This window comes from Centruroides sculpturatus, unplaced genomic scaffold (assembly GCF_000671375.1).
Source record: "Centruroides sculpturatus isolate CEXI.00-Female unplaced genomic scaffold, Cexi_2.0 scaffold1760, whole genome shotgun sequence".
NCBI classification, from domain to species: Eukaryota; Metazoa; Arthropoda; class Arachnida; order Scorpiones; family Buthidae; genus Centruroides; species Centruroides sculpturatus.
Genome location: NW_019385879.1, coordinates 69,650 through 87,845, shown reverse-complemented (window position 1 = coordinate 87,845; position 18,196 = coordinate 69,650). Strand labels below are relative to the sequence as shown.

Sequence of the window (18,196 nt, the reverse complement as noted above, 5' to 3'; positions counted from 1 at the left end):
AGGCACTGTCAAACGCTTTTGAGATATCTAGGCTGACCCCTAGTACATATTTATGTTCATCCAATAGGTGTTTTACTGTGTTCACCATAACCTCAATAGCATCCCCCTCGATGTGGGTTCCTGTCCGTGGTGAGGGGACCTCCCAGAGATGGTTTAGAAACTCCTCTTTACCATCCCCGGGATCTGAACGCCCACCCACGTGTTTGCCGTGCGTGGTGTCCCGTATGCCGGAAAGGGGGATCCTGGTAGTTGAGGGGCAACATAACGTNTGCTGGCGTTACGGAATACTTCGTGATTTACATGAATTTGGATTGCGGGGTAATTTGCCAATTTTTATAAAAAACTTTTTGCAAAATCGAAGATTTCAAGTTAAAATGGGCAACACACTATGTAGGTCTTTTGTCTAAGAAGAAGGTGTTCCTCAAGGATGTATTTTGAGTGTGACTCTGTTCCTAATTAAAATTAGTAGCATAGCTAAGTGTCTTCCTTTCAGTGTGAAACACTCTTTGTATGTGGATGACTTTCAGATCTCCTGCCAGTCTAGCAACATGAGTTTCATTGAGAGACAACTGCAAACCTCCCTAAATCGAATAGACAATTGGTCCAAGATTAATGGTTTTAGTTTCAACATAGAGAAGACCTCGTGCATCCACTTCTGCCGAAGGCGTGGTTTGCACCTGGATCCTGAAATATATTTAAATGGGGTTAAAATTCCAATTGTGAATGAGGCTAAGTTTTTGGGTGTTTGTTTTGACCAAAAACTGACATTTTTGCCACACTTGCGCAATCTGAAGAGTAGATGTTTAAAATCTCTTAACCTTATAAAGGTATTAAGCTGCTCATCCTGGGGAGCAGACAAAGTTTCTATGCTCAGGATTTATAGGGCCCTTGTTCGCTCTAAGCTGGACTATGGGTGCATTGTTTATGGCTCTGCGCGAGAATCTACTCTTCGGATGCTGGATCCAATCCATCATCAAGCTTTGCGTTTGTGCACTGGTGCATTCCGAACTTCCCCCGTCCAAAGTTTGTACGTGGATGCTTATGAGCCTCCACTGTCACTCAGGAGAGAACAGTTGTCTCTTTTTTATTATCTAAAACAGAAATCTTATACTAAACCTTCAGTTGATTGTACAGTATCAGATACTCAGCTGAAAAGGTTATTTGAAGCTCGCCCAAGCAGTGTCCCTACGTTCGTCATAAGAATGGAGAATGTAAGCAGCACGATCGACCTGAACATAAGCAACGTTTCACAGGCCGAGATTGATAGTACGCCACCCTGGTCTACTCCTGTGATAAATGTTGACTTTAGCTTAAAGCAGTTTCCTAAGGAATCAACTCCAGACTATGTCTATAAACAGCACTTTGCAGAAATCCAACACAATGATAGGTATTTAATTCCCATTTACACTGACGGTTCTAAATCGGATGATTATGTTGGCTCAGCCTTTGTCTGCCAGGATGAAATTGTGGCAGAGCAAATTTCATCGAATTCATCTATTTTTACTGCAGAGCTGCATGCTATCCACTTAGCCTTAAACTATGTAATCAGAAAAGGTCATTGTCGCTGTGTTATTTACACTGACTCAGTTAGTGCACTTCAGGCTTTGATCTCGTGTGAACCTAGTTCTCACTCTATAGTGATTAAAATTCGTAAATTGTTTAGCCATCTTCTTGCAAGGAATTTCTCTATAAAATTTTGTTGGGTCCCAGGCCATGTTGGTATAAGAGGAAATGAAGAAGCAGATGCAGCTGCAAAATCAGCTAGTCCTCCACAGCACACAATGCGTATTGAAGGAGGTGATTTCAAGCTAGTCATTAAAAAACGACTAGCAGAGAGATGGCAAAATATGTGGAACGCACAAGTCCACAATAAACTGCATGAGATCAAACCTACGATAGAAAATTGGACACACAAGAAATTTTATAACAGGAGATCTGAAGTTATTATTACTCGTTTGAGAATTGGACATACTCGGTTGACTCATCAATACCTTTTGAAGGGTGACGAGCAGCCAGTATGCCAGTATTGCAACTGTCCTCTTACTGTAAAACACATACTGCTCGATTGCTCTGTTTTTGAGACCAGGCGTAGGCAGCATTTTGGAAATGCAAATTTTAAACAGATTCTGGGTCAGAGGCCCAATTTTTATGATATATTAGACTTTTTAAAAGTCAATAATTTGTGTAAAGAAATTCAATTATTTATATATTTATTTACCTATTTAATTATCTATTTATTTATCTTTTAGCTTTTTGTTCGTTCTTGTTTGTTATTAATATGTATATATTTGTTTTTTTGTTGTAGTTGTTTATTTATTTATTTGTTTTTGTCATATGTTTGTTATTTGTGGTGATTATAATTATTTACCATTTGTTATGGCGCAGCTTAGCCTATATGGCTCTTGTGCCAAAAAACCAAAACCAACTAACTAACTAACTCAATAGCATCCTTTGCGGATTTTTGAGGTCGGAAAAAAAAACTGTCTTTTACTTAGTTTAAACTTTTGTTCAACAAACCAAGTAAGTCTAGTGTGTATAACCTTTTCTAGTATTTTTCCAAATACAGATAAGAGGGAGATAGGTCTTTTGTTATTTGGAGATCCAGGTTTTGGTACCGGAATGATTTTAGCCACTTTCCAGGCTTTAGGAAAAACGGAGTGTTGTAGACAGATATTGTATAATTTAACTAAATAATTCGGAAAGAGGAACCATATGTTCCGGGCTATTTCTGGTGTTATTTCATCCATACCTGGAACTTTACCAATTTTAAGGCTGTCAAATGCCAGTCCGATTTCCTGACTTTTGAAAGGAGGCATATTTTCCGTATCATAAGTGTTGTCAGTTGTTGTTCTAATACAATTCTGGAGCTCTGTATCCATGTTTTGATCATCCTCAGGACAGAACTTATCCAATTGGGACGATAATTCCTGTATTAATGTCATAGGTACAGCTTGATTATTTAAGGAAGTGGTCATAATTGTAGTCTTACGAATCTTGTTATTACACAACTTTGTCAAATATCCCCATGGGTTTTTTTATGTTTCAGAACAGAAATTCCTCCAACTACGAGTTTTTTCAGTTTTAATTAATTCTTTATACTGTTTTTGACTATGAAGGTACACATTTTTTCAAACCTCACGTATTTGTTCATTCTTGCATCTTTGAAATTGTCTTCTAAGTTTTCTTGTCTTCTTACGAAGTTCCTCTAGTTCTGATGTCCAAAACGGAACACTTTTCCTTACGTTCGTACCTTTTGGAATAAATTTTTTGCATGCCTGCATTATAAGTTCTATATTATAGTTTAATTGTTGGACGACTTTATCATAATCTTCAGAATAATCAACAATCCAGTTTTCGTTCAGATATTCTTTAATTGCAAATTAGTCTGCACGTTTGACAATATACTTTGAGCGTTCATTATATCTTTGGTTGTTGTTATTAGAATCACTTTATATCTCAAAAGAAATAGAAGCATGTTCTGTTAGACTATCCTCCTCGTTAACTCTCCAATTACTAATACTAGGGTATAAACTGTTATTACAGACAGTAATGTCTATCCAATTTTCACCTCTGTGTGAGGTGAAAGTTGGTGGAGAGAAAGGTTGTTTAGAATATTAAAGTCATTACGCCCAAAAAACTCCTCTAGCAAACCTCCTCTTTCATCAAAAACCTCCCCTCCCCAAGTTGGGGAATGCGCGTTGAAGTCACCAGCCAAAATTATACAAGAACCTGCAAAAGCATTTAAAATCCACTGTAGCTTATTAATAAATTCCTCAGAATTTTCCCCCAGGTATATAGATATTTATCAAAATTATCCTCTTATTATAAACCATTAGTTCCACCACCACAATATACCGATCACTGAAATCCGTATGTAACATAACAGATAAATTAGTATTCATAACAAGGGTAATAGACCAAGGGTAATGGTTAGTACCTTTAAAACAGGAGTACATGTTGGTAGACACGCTGGTAAATTATTTATACAATATGGCTCCTGTATTAATATAATATCATAATCATTAAGACTTTTACTAACTAATGATGTGGCAGAAACACTTCTGCCAATATTTATTTGCAGGATATTAACCTTATTATTATTGTTCATAGCCATAGTCAGTTCTTGATTCTATATACGTCTTAATTCTCTGATGTAGGGGGCATTTTCCATCTCTAGTGTTATGTGAAACGTCTTGTAACCCTTCTCGCTCACAATTACAACATATAGGTTCTTCATAATTGGGACATTCGTTATAAGAATGACTCAATGGCTGCAGATACGTTGAGATTGCGGACAGTCTCTTGCTGAGTGATTATATCCGCAACATTTGTAACATTGTAGGATTGGACAGAAGTCTCCAATCCTACAACGCAACCAGTCTATATTTATTTTATCTATGTCCAACAGTAATCGTCTTAAATTAGGCGATACCTGGATTACCCAGTTTTTATACAAAGCATTTCTATTACTTAGTGTAAATTTTATCCTAAACTGTTCAATAAATTCTTGTTCTTGATAGTTTNGATTCACACTAAACAACTCGAATAGCAACGAAAAACTCAAAGAAAATACTCACAATAAACGCTTAGGGTCTCGGCCCCAGTAGATAGGGACATTTCATTTTTTTTTTTTTTCATTTGGGGGGTCATCATTTCCCTATACAGGAATCAGTACTCCCCGCACCGCTAGGCACAGCAGGGAACTAAGCTCATTATACTTTAATATTCATAATACATGTTCTTATGTTTGGTAAGTTCTAAATTCCACCGCGGCCATCTTTTCTTAGGATGTCGTGTTACTAATTCAGGAACTTCATCTTGAATAGCTTTTTCAAGTACTGCCGCATCTCTTTTTGTATTAACTTCCACAGCAATACCTTCTCTAATTTTCCTCATTTTTTCGATACCTATTTGCATTTGTGATGGTTGTAATTTAATATGCATAACTTTCCTCACTACATCACTATTTGTGTTATTTATGTCCTTATTATATACCAGTATTACCTCTTTTTGATTTCCTTGTTTTAATTTTACAGTTTGCCATATTTAACAATATGACTGTATGATAATACTGGAGAGTTATTCTGCGTCGCTCTATCTTCAATTTTATTTAATTTTTCTAAAACTGTGTTTTGTATATCCCTGTTATATTCAGTCAAAGCTGGATTGGCAATATTATCCTCAACCACTTGTAATTTCTCTATAACAGCCTTTTGGTTGTTGATTATTGTTGCAGCTGTATCTAAGTTGAACATAGTATTATATATTTTATCCAATTGCTCTATAATCTGCTTTTGCGTATTTAATTTGATTTGTGGATTCATAATCCTCTCTAAATCATCTTTATTGAATAATGAATCAACTTTCTTTCCTATAAGTTTTGGAAGTTCAATACCTGATATAGCTTCTTCAGCTAAGTTAATAATTTTATTACACTGATCCAATATATATTGTAAGTGTTTAGGTGTTTCAACCGTTAGGGTTAATTATGGCATACTCCTGTATCTCCTCAATTATAGCATTTGTTTTAGAATGAAAGTTTTCTAAGATTAAAGACCCCATTATAATAATCACCAAAAAAAATAAATATAATATCAGTATTTAAAAAGAAATGCAAATTAGTCCAAAAGAAAGAATATTAATACAAAGAACAAATATGTATGCATTATATATATCTATATAATAATCATAATAACCAGTAAATCATAATTCATTATATACTAATATGCTTAAACCAGTTATTTCAATAAAACACTTATTTTATATCAATTTAAGTAAATAAGTAATAATTGCTCTTTATATAATTATCCTATATAATTTTACTTATTATAAAAATATTCCTCATTTAATCCCGATTCCAAAAATATATAGTTATCTATATATTAATATTAAACTTATCTTTAAAACTACAACTTTAGCTCCAGTACTTATGATCTATGTAGAGAGGTCAATGACCTTAACTACGTAAGCGGATGTTGGTTGGATGTTGATTTTGGAACGAAATACTAGAATGGCCATAGTTTGAATTCTAATAAAGTTAGAATAACAAAACTTTCACAAAAAATTACTGTTGACGTCTTCTAAGAAATACCCGAAGGATATTGTGCAGAAAGTCTCCGGAAGCACCATTTCCGCAATCCATGGCAAACCAGAAATATGTTGTTATCTAAGCCGAAAATGGTCCTAGGACCACCAAATTTTGGATCCCGTTATAATCCAACAACGCGCACAGAGTAGCGTTGACCGATCCGGTCAAAAAGTACCAGAAGTACCGATTATCCAGAAATGGTACTTTTTAAGTTGTAATTCAAAAATCTTTGTAATTAAAAGGTCCTACTTGACAAATTTACGTTCCTAGGCACTTCCTTTAACGTAATCCACTAAACAGCACATGTTAAAATCAATATTTCCGCACTTAGAACAAAATATTTCAAGAGCAAAATTCATAGCAGCATATTTAGCAATCCACTATCTCCAGTCTAGTAGATAGGGACATTTTTTTTTGTTTTTTTTTCATTAAATGATCATCATTTCCCCTATCGGGGATCAGAATCACCCCTGCTCCGCACTAGCACCACAGGGGAACACTACTTTATTAACTCAAACTTCTTTTAACAAAGAAACATTATAACAAACAACTATTTACAACTCAGGGTACGCCCTCTACCCTGCCGACAATTCGACCCCAACTTTACAATGATTTCCTTAATAATGACCTTAATTCTTGTACTAACTTGTCGTTCCTTATCAGATGGTATAGATCCAGAGTCGGTGTGCCATAAATGTCCATTGAGAGTAGCCTAAGCCGCTTCATTTTTCGTACAGTCTTTTATGATGTGTTCAAGTGTATGATCTCCGCCGCCACACTCACAGGAAATAATCTGTGCCTTCCCTATCCTTTGTAGATACTCCTTTGAATTGCAGTGGTTTGTCAATGCCTGTGTAAGAAGATACTCTCTTGGAAGCCATCTCAAAGCCGTAAGTCTCTCTTCTACACTGGGGAGTAACCAAAAAGTGAATCTCCCCTTCTCTGAGTATGACCATTGGTCTTGCCACGTCATTATGGTGTCTTGCCTTAGCCTTTTCTTAACGTATGATTTTGGGATTTTGTCATAGGTAATATTTGTTAACTCAGTAGCCTTTTTAGCCAAAGCATCTGCTCTCTCGCTTCCCTTGATGCCAACGTGGGCTTTAACCCATCTAATCTTTATGTTCAGTTTACTATCGGCAATTTGTTGTTTTATATCCACCGCTATCTGATTCTCGTCCCTAAATTGTTGCAGTGTGTGGATAGCACTTCTACTGTCAGTGTTAATAACAGTCAAGCCTCGTAACTGGGTAGATACCCTCCACCTGACCGCCTGGAGTATGGCAAAGAGCTCCGCCTGAGACCAGTTCTCCAGCCTATATTTGCCTTCGTGTATTTCTATTTCACCTTTAAACACCACCAGTGACGATCCCATACGACTATCTATCCTCGAACCGTCTGTGTATATCTCTAGATTGCCTATTTCTTCCTCGCCTGCTATGGCGACTCGATTCCTGTCATAAGACATTGGTACATTAACGCTACATGGTTTCGTTTCGTTTCCGCCAGTTCCCAGAGTATTATCATCCAACGAGACTGAAAAGCCTCTCCTCCACAAAAACATTTTTGCCCTTTCTTTTAGGACTAGATCTATTGGCGGCTCTCCTGCGATGACCATCAGCGCCTCAGTTGAGGCCGTACGAAACGCCTTCGTGATACGAAGCAGCGCCACTCTCTGAGCACATCTCATCTTTCTAACAATGCTACCTTTTTCAACTGCTGTGGCCCATGCTGCCACTGCATATGTCATCTTTGGCACAAATGCTCCTTCGTAAATGGCAGTGATGGCTTCTGCATTCAGGCCCCATTTCACTCTAGCTATTTTGACCAATGCGTTTAATAAGTTTGTACAATTAATCCTGATTGCGGAGGCGTGTGGTAACCAGGTCAACCGATTATCCAAAACGACCCCAAGGTATGATATTTCTCTTTCTATTTTTACGCTCTGATGTCCCTTCTTAATAACCGGCATTCGTCTATGTAAGTCCGGGGTTATGCCCTTAGCAAATATGATTCCTCTAGTTTTAGTAGGGTTGAAATGGAGCTTTATCTCCTTGCCCCATTCTATAATTTGGCTCAGGAAGCTTGTGCCTCTGGTCTCGATCTTTCTTCTTGAATTAGCACCGTACATAACCATGGTATCGTCCGCATAGGCGAACTCATAAATCCCCTCTCCCTTGTTCAGCTTTAAAAAATTGTTGTATACCACGTTCCAGAAGAGGGGCCCAGAGTTCGAACCCTGTGGGCAGCCCCTCTCCAGAGTCTTCTCAATTCGTATTCCTCCAGCCAAATGTATCACCTTTCTCTCTTTCAAGTAGTCGTTTATTACCCCATAAATATTTATTGGGCAACTTGCTTTCCTTAACGTACTTAGAATTAGTGGCCACCATGCGTGGTCAAACGCTCCACCGATGTCTAGTTGAAGACCGCAACAATACTTATAGGTCTTTAAGAGCTCCGTAATTGTGTCCACTACTTTGCAGATCACATCTTCCGTGGCCCTATCTGACAAAAAGCCAAATTGCTTTGGACTAAGGTATCTGTCTCTCTCTAATCGTTGTAGGGTTCTCTGGCTAACCAGGAAGTCTAAAACTTTGCCCATCAACGGCAATAAGCTTATCGGCCTAAAGCTCTTAATAAGACTCTTGTCTACTTTATCTCCCTTGAGAATCACTACCAACTTCGCTGTCTTCCAGATTTTAGGAAAGACCCCAAATCTCAAGCATAAGTTATACATTTCTCTCAAAAACGCCGGGATAGTGTCCCAGATCTTATGAACAATTTCGGCAACAATGCCATCCACTCCCGGTGCCTTCCCAGGCTTGAGGCGCCTAACGGCGTATCCTATTTCCTTTATCGTGAACTCAGGGTCCACCTCTCCCGTATATTCCCTGTCCATCTCCATTCGAATCTGCCGTTGCTCATTTGTATCGGTCCGTGGATCATCATCAGGGAAGAACCCATTCATTATCGTTCTAACTGTTTCTTGATAGCTATCTGTGCAAATATCCTTGTCCCTTACTGTCGTAAAAAAGTGCAGAAGCTTTAACTTGCTCGCACAAGCCTTATATATAAAGTTCCAGGGCTTGGAGGAACATTGGGTACAGAATTCTCTCCATGACTTCATCTTATTATTATTAATTTCCTGTTTATACGTCCAACAGTGTTCCAGATAATCTGCTCTTTTCCCCCTTCTGTCCTGTTCGTTCCTTGCTTTCTGAAACCTTTTCCTAAGCCTGTTATTAATTCTTCTCATCTCAGTCAGTTCCTGCGTCCACCATGGAACCACCTTCCTACACCGTTTCTTTTTAGGTATAGTCCTTTCGCACACCTTAATTACCTCATTCTGGAATTTCGTTATCACTTCTTCTACTTCCTCTTTACTACTTATTTCTCTCAACTGCATCCTTTTTGTGATTTCCTCTATATCCATCTTAAAGAGGGTCCAGTTTGCCCTACCCAGCGCATACTGTGCCGTCATTTCCTCTTCCATCCATTCACAGTGACCGATCTCTAGGAAGATGCAACTGTGATCACTTAAACTGCCAGTAGAGGCCACAGTCCAGTTCTGTACCATTCTAAGGGCACCTCCATTGCATATCGTGACATTGATCCAACTACGCCCGATTGGGGCGTCGAAGGTGGGAAGAGAGTTAGGATCATTTAGTATGTACAATTCATTTGCACTCACAAAATCCAACAGGAGGTTTGCCCTATCGTCATTTCCTGGGTCACCCCATAATTCAGAGCGAGCATTTAAGTCACCACCTATAATAACATTCCTATTCTTAAAATTTTTAACTACTCCATCCAAGCCATTCAATATGGGCTCCAGTTCCTCAGTGATGGGGCTATACACGCTCACCAAGATTATACTGCCATCTCCACAGCCAATCTCTACACATGTCATACTCTTGTTACTGAAACTATCGTGGTGGAGCAGTGGGATATCACTGTTGTTCACTATGATTAGCGTTTTCGGACAGCACTTGGTATCAAATATTGTTCTGTAGGATGTCCTCAGGCAACTCGGGGTACCTCGCATACAGTAAGGTTCCTGAATTAATGCCACATCTGTATCCTCCATCATCTTGCACAGAGCTGAAGTTGCCCCAATAGATCTTTGTGTATTAAGTTGTAACACCCTGACCTCTTTAGACATTTGTTCGCTAATTGTTACCATAATCAGTTTTGGCTACTATCATTTTGCGCACTCTTTGTATTATAGGGCATTTTTTATCACATGCGTTGTGTCCAGTGTCTTTCATCTTTTCCCGCTTACAGTTACAGCACTCTGCCTTCCCCTTATTAGGACATTCACTATACTTATGTTGCTTCCCACACTGACTGCAAGTCACTTCCTTCTCAGTACAAGTTTTTGCTATATGTCCAGTTCTGCAGCATTTAAAGCACTGTGTCACATTCATATAGTCCTCTATTCCACATCTCGACCACCCAAGATTTATTTTCTTCCTTGGCAGCAGTATCTGCCGTATCCTAGGGCTCACTTCTGCCACCCAATTTATTGTGGCCTTTCCTCTACTACCATATTTAAATTTTAGTTCACTCTCTTTTGAGTATTCCTCAAAGGTTATACTACTATTAAGTTGGTCATTTTGTTCGTAAAGGCATTCTTCTATTTCTTGGTTAGGAGTATTTTTGTCAATCCCGTACATAACGATGCGTGGTTTCCGTTTCACCGGCTCCCTTGCTTTTAATCCAGTCTTTTCTTCTATTTCTCTTTGAAGTCTTCGCTTTTCCTCCAGTGTGTTCACTTCTATTGCGACGCCTCTTCTACGTAACTTCCTTACCGCCTGGATGCCCACTCCCAGTTGCCGTGGGTCTATCTGCTTCTTCAACTTTTCTTTCGTTCGTTCTGGATCTTCTCCCTCTTGGGCTGGCTCGACCAGTATGATTTCCTTGGGTTTTGCTGTTTTCGCCACAACCTGGGACCTTGCAGAGCACCTTATTCAGTTTCTCGTTAATAGAATCCATTGCTGCTTGCAACGGATCTACCTCACAATTTCTTATAAGGTCTATGATCTTGTTTATTTTCTCACAAATGTAGGCGGCATGTTTTGCATTCATTTTGCAGGTATTGTTTTCCTGCATGTATCTCTCTACCTCATCCCGTAGACTTTCGGCGATGACCACCCTCTCATCTTGGAGGGAAAACTCCATGCTCTGAGACGACAACTCGTCCTCTCCTTCCGCTATCTTCGGCCTCTTGGCCATAGTCCTCAAAAGGACTGTTGTAACAAGAACAGGCGCAGTTAGCTGATTTAGCTTTGTCCCAGAGGGGCTACTAACGGGCAGGACCACTAGGAGGTACAGCTACCGCTTCCCTGGAATCGTAACCACGCACAAAACAAAGAGCGCAGTCGTAAGGCAGAAAGGCCTAAAAGACACACAAAGCTCTCGATAGCGCTACGAAACAAATTGGGGCACCCTGCCCAGTAGATAGGGACATTTTTTTTCATTTTTTTTTTTTTTCATTATGTCGGAGCTCGTCTTCGCCACCCAACTACTTAGTTCGGCAGCCCCGACAGCTCCTTTTAATATCTCTCTGCTTTGCTCAGCTTTGCAGAGAATTTAAACTCAGATTTTTATTACAACTATTTTAATTCAATTAACAATTTGTTTGTGAGTCTACATTCACATCCGCGATACTGGATTACTTTATACAATTTTAACGCGTGTTGAACACACTCCGACATTTAATGGTTTCTTAATATACGATGATACTTAGTGATAATTGCTAACAATATTTTATGTAACACTGCGTCATAGGTTTCCCGGCACTGGCCAAGGAAGATTTTTCTGACTACAGATGGTACATAGCTCAAGTCTATGGTCTTCTACTTTCACACAGTCAAAGATAATATGCCTTACATCTTCACTGACACCACAGGATTCGCAAAGGTCAGAACTTCTATATCCATGCTTATATAGATAACTCCCAGAATAACCGTGACTAGTGATGAATGCCACCAGATAATGCGAGATCGAAAAATGTTTAAGTCTTTGTCTTTTCCTAATATCCGGGATGAATGAGAATAAGTCTCTACCCTTTAACGAGCATGTCCAGCGTTCCTGCCAGAACGTCAAATAGTGCTGCTTAAGAGCTGTTTTGATTGTCTGGATCGAGATGCACCTATAAGAAGGCTGTATGTCACTTGTAGAGGCTGCTTTAGCCAGGAAGTCCGCTCTCTCGTTTCCTAGTACCACCACATGCGCCCTGACCCATGCAAACACAACATGATTATTCACTTCCTTCGATCTTGCCTTAAGGAGCTCTTGCCATATTTTATTTGTTAAGAAGCCTGTACTGTTGATATCTTTAAGAGCCGCAATCGACGATATACTATCTGTACATATAAGTATGTGCGAGTTAATAATGCTTCTATTCAACCACCTAAGTGCGAATAAAATAGCGCACATTTCCACCTGAAAGTTGTTACAGCTGGCGTCTAACTTCCTTTGTTGGCTGTACAGTTCACGTTTTCCCACATAATACACAACAGCTGCACCTGTTCCTTCTGCTGAGGCAGAGCCATCAGTATAAATCCTTCTTTTATTTGCTGAATTGTAATCCTCCACAAGTATAGTTGGTACTTTCCTCAGATTTATCTTTTGCAAAGGTGTTAGTTGTTGTTCCAAGCTAACCTCACCAAGTTGCAGCTTGGGCGGGATAGTTCTACTGTTTTTACAATTGTAAATGTCATAACGCATGTTTAGTTCTAGATCTAATGGTAAGACGCCAGACACCACCTGGAGCGCCTCGGTCGAGACAGTCCTGAATGCCCTTGTAATTCTCAGTAGCACAAGTCTCTGTATTGACAGCGATTTACGATTGGCAATAGAGTTCATCACCCTATGCCCCCATGCGGCAACAGCATAGGAAGCAATTGGGAGGATGGCGCCCTTGTAGATCACGAGGAGCGCCTCGCCAGAGAGCCCCCAGTCCCGTCTGGCTATCTTCGACATCCAAACCACCAGTTTATCTATCTTTTCCTTCACACTAATGATGTGTGGTATCCAAGACATTTTTTCATCAATCACAACGCCCAAATACCTGCAACTGTTTTGGATTTTAATCTTCTGACCATCCATGTAGAACCACGGTTGCCTTTTATTCTTATCATATTTTGTAAACACAACAGCTATTGTTTTTGCCGGATTGAAGGTCAGCTAATTTTCCCTTCCCCAGCACTGTATTTTTTCCAATATTTCATTAACACTTCTCTCTAGTCCCTGCCTTGAGTTTGCTTTTTCTATGATCATTAGGTCATCTGCATAAGCTATTATTTTCTTATTTCCAAGAAAACTTTGGATCAATAAGTCATTTAATATCAGGCTCCAAAAGAATGGGCCCGAGCATGAGCCCTGCGGGCAGCCCATCTTCACATCATGCTTTACCTTTCCTTCACCGTAACTTATAACTGCACTTCTGTTAGTGAAGTAATTACAGATTAATCTGTACAAGTTATTAGGGCAGCCTACTTCCTCAAGCCTGGTCAGTATAAGTGGCCACCAGGCTCAGTCAAATGCGCCTTGAATATCAAGGCTAATGGCCGTCACCCACGAGAACTGTGTTCTAGCTTTCTCAATTCCTTGTACAACAGCACAGATTGCAGACTTGGCACTCACTTCCTTCTTAAAACCATACTGCCTATCACTGAATGGGTGATAAGATGCAAACCACTTTGTTAATCTTTTAACTATCAGTTTATCAAGGATTTTCCCCATAACCGGGAGTAAACAAATAGGCCTCAAACTTTTGGCTTCATAAAGCGGTTTATTTTGGCCTTTATAAATAGGAATCACTTTTGCGTGCTTCCAAGCTCCAGGAAACACTTCGAACTTCAAACAGCAGTTAAAGATTTTAATAAGCAGACCTGGTAGCTTTGCATGTATCACCTTTACCATATCTATTGTAATTTCATCAACCCCTGGTGCTTTTCCAGTTTTAAATCGGTTAACCACCCAGTTGATTTCACTTTGGGTGAACATCTGACTATCCATACTATTAGTGTAGTGTTTTAGATTACTCCTCATGTTCGCCTGAGCAATTGTATCATGCCTTCTATCATCCGCCTTAAAAAATGCACTCATAAGGATCAGCAGGCATTCCTCTGTTGTTTTTGCTTGTACTCCATTCTCATCTTTCAAATCGGTCAGTATAGTACCAGTCTTTAATTTATTTGTTCCTATTTTGTATAGGATCCCCCAGGGATCACTCGAGCAATTGCTACAAAATTTTAGCCAACTATCAAATTTTTATTTTCTTTATATTTCTTTTGTTCATTAACAAACTCGTTTTTCCACCTTTCCCTCTGTTGTTTGTGAGATTAGCCAGGGCGTAAATCGAAGTCTACGCCACTTATGGTGCGCGATCGCGAGATCGGCTCTCGTAACTTTTTATAGGAGGGCGGTAATATTTAGGAAAAGGGGATTTAAGACTGTGAAGTCTTTATCCCAAATTGTCAGGGTCCCGACACCAGTTTGTCAATTTATCGATCCGCGGACAAACACGTGTGTGAGATCCAATTCGGACACAAAATTACGAGACATCTTAATAAAAAACGAAATAATAAATTTAATAAAACAAAGAAAATAAACTCATACAAAATATTAATGAATGAGAGATAGAACTACTACAAATAATATACAAATCAAGAGATAGCTAAACTTATATTATACCCTATTCGCGATCGAGAGAGAGAGCTCACAAAATCATTATAAAACATACAACCTGTTCTAGTTGTCGTTCGTCGTCTTCTCTGTATGCAAAGGACGCTTCGGAGATAAAGTTCATTTACTTCTTCGTATGGGAGATCAATATGTGCACAAAATCCAAGTATGGTTTTTAAGTGCTAACTCTGGAATTATTCTGTATGTGACTTGTCTAAGGACGTTGGTCATCAGGAGGAAAAACGTATGGAGTTTGGACGCTTCCAGATCTGTTGCTGAACTCCCCGAATTCAGACAAATTTCCTCTATATGTCATGATCTGCGACCAATCATCATGCAAAGTTTCCTCCGTGAGAACGGATGGAAAGGGGGATATGTGAGGGGTAAGCATTTCCCATCAAAGCGACAGTTTTCGCAGATAAGGGAAAAACAGAGGATGTACTAACTTCTGTGAAAGGAAGTAACATCTGTTAGCTATTTTTCCCACTCTAAAACGTCATTTTTTTCACAAAATAAAATATTATTTTACGACAATTTTTAACATTATTAAATAAAATTATTGATTTAGACCCAGGGGCCTTTCGGGTCTCACATGTTCGTTAGTACATCTTTGGTACCTTCTTTTCATTGCATTTAGTTTGTTCTTATGTTTGGTAAGTTCTAAATTCCACCACTTGTTCTTTTGATCTCTTTCAGTCATTCTAGGAATGTGTCTATGGATACTGCCGTTTATAGTCTTAATAATCTTACCTAGCATAGTTTCTGCTTGTAGATGGTTCTGTACTAGGTCCAGATCATGCTCTATTGTTCTGATCTCTTCTATAATACTATCCCAGTTCACTAAACGTAAGTTAAGCCTACTTGATTTATACTTTGATTCCTGGTGTGCGATTGTAAAAGAGATATAACGATGCTCCGACAAAGAGAGGTCCGGACTCACCTTCCAGGAGTTCAGGGATGAAAGGGCCAGATAATTACACAAAGTGAGATCCACATTTGATGCCCCATTCTCTGTTTCGAATGTCGGCAAATGACTGATCTCATTAACAATGTATAGATCGTTACTGCTGATGTATTCTTCTAATACTTCACCCCTATCATCTGTATCATAATTAAACCACAGGCAAGAGTGTGCATTAAAATCTCCCGCTAACAATAATTTATGAGTGTTGATATATTTTTGCACTATTTCTTCTAACTTTCGGACTGGGCCATGTATATCACAATCCTTAGGCAGGTAAATGCTTCCAATTAACCAACTTTCATCTGGTAGGGCTAATTCCACTATCGTAAAATATGGGTCACTATATCTAGTCAGAAGTAGATACCTCACTCTCGGGTTATTCACTAATATGAAAGCCCATGTCTCTTTGTTATCAATGTTATAAAGTTTGTTACTAGCCACCGGCCATCCCATTGGGATGCCATTTTTTTGGTATGGCTCTTGTATAAGCACAATATCTACTTTGTTACACATCCACCCTACAAGCTGTGAGACAGCTGCAATTCCTCTTCCAAGGTTAACTTGAGTTACTCTTAATTTTTGGCACTGTATATCTGAATTCACTCTATCTTGTTTTACGTCGTTATTACTATACATATTCTGTTCTAGCTTGAATGCCTTTAATTATTTTTTGTCTTTCTCCACACTCATTCGAGTTTGCTCTATGACCAAAACTAGTCTGTTAATTCCTCGTGCAATTTATGCATATCGGCGCTGTATGTCTGTTCTTACACTCACTATACTTGTGATCTCCGCTACAATGGTTACAATAATTGCGTTCACTCTGACAGTCTCTTGCGAAATGTCCGTACTTACTGCACTTGAAACACTGTATGATTGTGAAGTGTTCTTTCACTACACATCTCACCCACTCAATATTTACTCTCTTAGTTTTTAAAAGTAATTTTCTCAACGCTGGTGTTACCTCACATATCCAATGTTTTACATCGGATTTCCTTTTAAATTTTGTTTTAATGTTGATCTCATTTTTAAAATTTTCAATGTCTTGATATAAGGCTCTGATTGCTTCGTTTTGCTGAAACATTCCTTCCATAATGTCGTCTCTTTCAAGGTTTGATGGTACGTTGAAAACTGTGACTTTTGGGAGGACCTTCTTAGGTTCTCTCGCCTTCAAGGTTGGGATATGATTGATTTCTTGCAATAGCTGTTCGCCTTTCCCTCTTCCCTCCACTTCAATTAGCAAACTTCTGTTTTGTAATCTTTTAATTCTCTTGACACCTATATTCATTTGTCTAGGATTTAAGTTCTCTTTTAATTTTTTCTTTATTTTTTATGCACTTTCACCCTGATTTTCACTATTTACTATAATTACTGCACCCGGATCCACACGGCGGGCTGCTGTTGCTTTCAGGCTAGCCTTTTCCGCATATGTTGGAGCTTGTTGTGTTCTTTTGTTGGTTAATAGCTCATCCAATTTTTTGGAGAGCTCTTCCAATTGAGCATCTGTTGGTTTGTATGTAGAGTTGAAGATCTCGATGACTTGATCGAAGAAATCCAGAACGGCAGTAGAATGTATGATTGTGCCGAATTTTGAATTTGGTTTTTCTCTCATATACTGCGCTAGATCCTCTCTTATCTTCAGGATCTTCTCCTTCCCATCCTCTTGTGTAACCATGCTGGAACCTGGCATCTCGTCAGCTCTACTCATCTGTAAATAAATTCAATAAAACAACAGAAAATAAAAGTAAAGAAGAATGAAATAAGAAGAAATGGCAGTTAAAACTGCCTTTGAACAGCTGTCAGCACCCCAGAGACGGGGCAACAGGGTCACCACGTGTAGGTCAGCTGTATAATGAGACTGCGCAGTGAGCTTATAGATAGTGTGATTCACACTAAACAACTCGAATAGCAACGAAAAACTCAAAGAAAATACTCACAATAAACGCTTAGGGTCTCGGCCCCAGTAGATAGGGACATTTCATTTTTTTTTTTTTTCATTTGGGGGGTCATCATTTCCCTATACAGGAATCAGTACTCCCCGCACTGCTAGGCACAGCAGGGAACTAAGCTCATTATACTTTAATATTCATAATACAAAACAAAGATAATAACAATAAAATTAAAAGAACAAAGAACACTTACAAACTAGTTCGCGTTTGGGCTGACTATGCCCTACATATAATCTTAATAAATTTTTTACGTTCTAGGAACATTTCTTTGTTCTTGATAATATCATATAAGGGGCACGGCCACTTCGCCCTCACACTGTCCACAACTTGGGACAGAAAGTACCTCTCTCTCTGGTACGCAAGACAATCGTAGATGATATGATACAGATATTCGTTAGTGTCACCACATATACACTTAGGATCCGACGCCAGCCGAAACCTTGTAAGATACTCTCCCAGTCCGTTATGATCAGTGAGAATAGTCGTTGATATCCTATCTAT

General features: G+C 38.9%; 1 protein-coding gene across 1 annotated transcript; it reads left to right on the top strand.

The window, feature by feature from the left end:
* Positions 1-407: 407 nt before the first annotated feature.
* LOC111642717 lies at positions 408-2,277 on the top strand (the record flags this gene model as incomplete). The annotated part of the gene is made up of 2 exons (XM_023389096.1): positions 408-2,188; positions 2,250-2,277. Coding segments are annotated over 2 exons (1,809 nt in total), but the record flags the coding sequence as incomplete, so codon positions are not given.
* Positions 2,278-18,196: the final 15,919 nt, after the last annotated feature.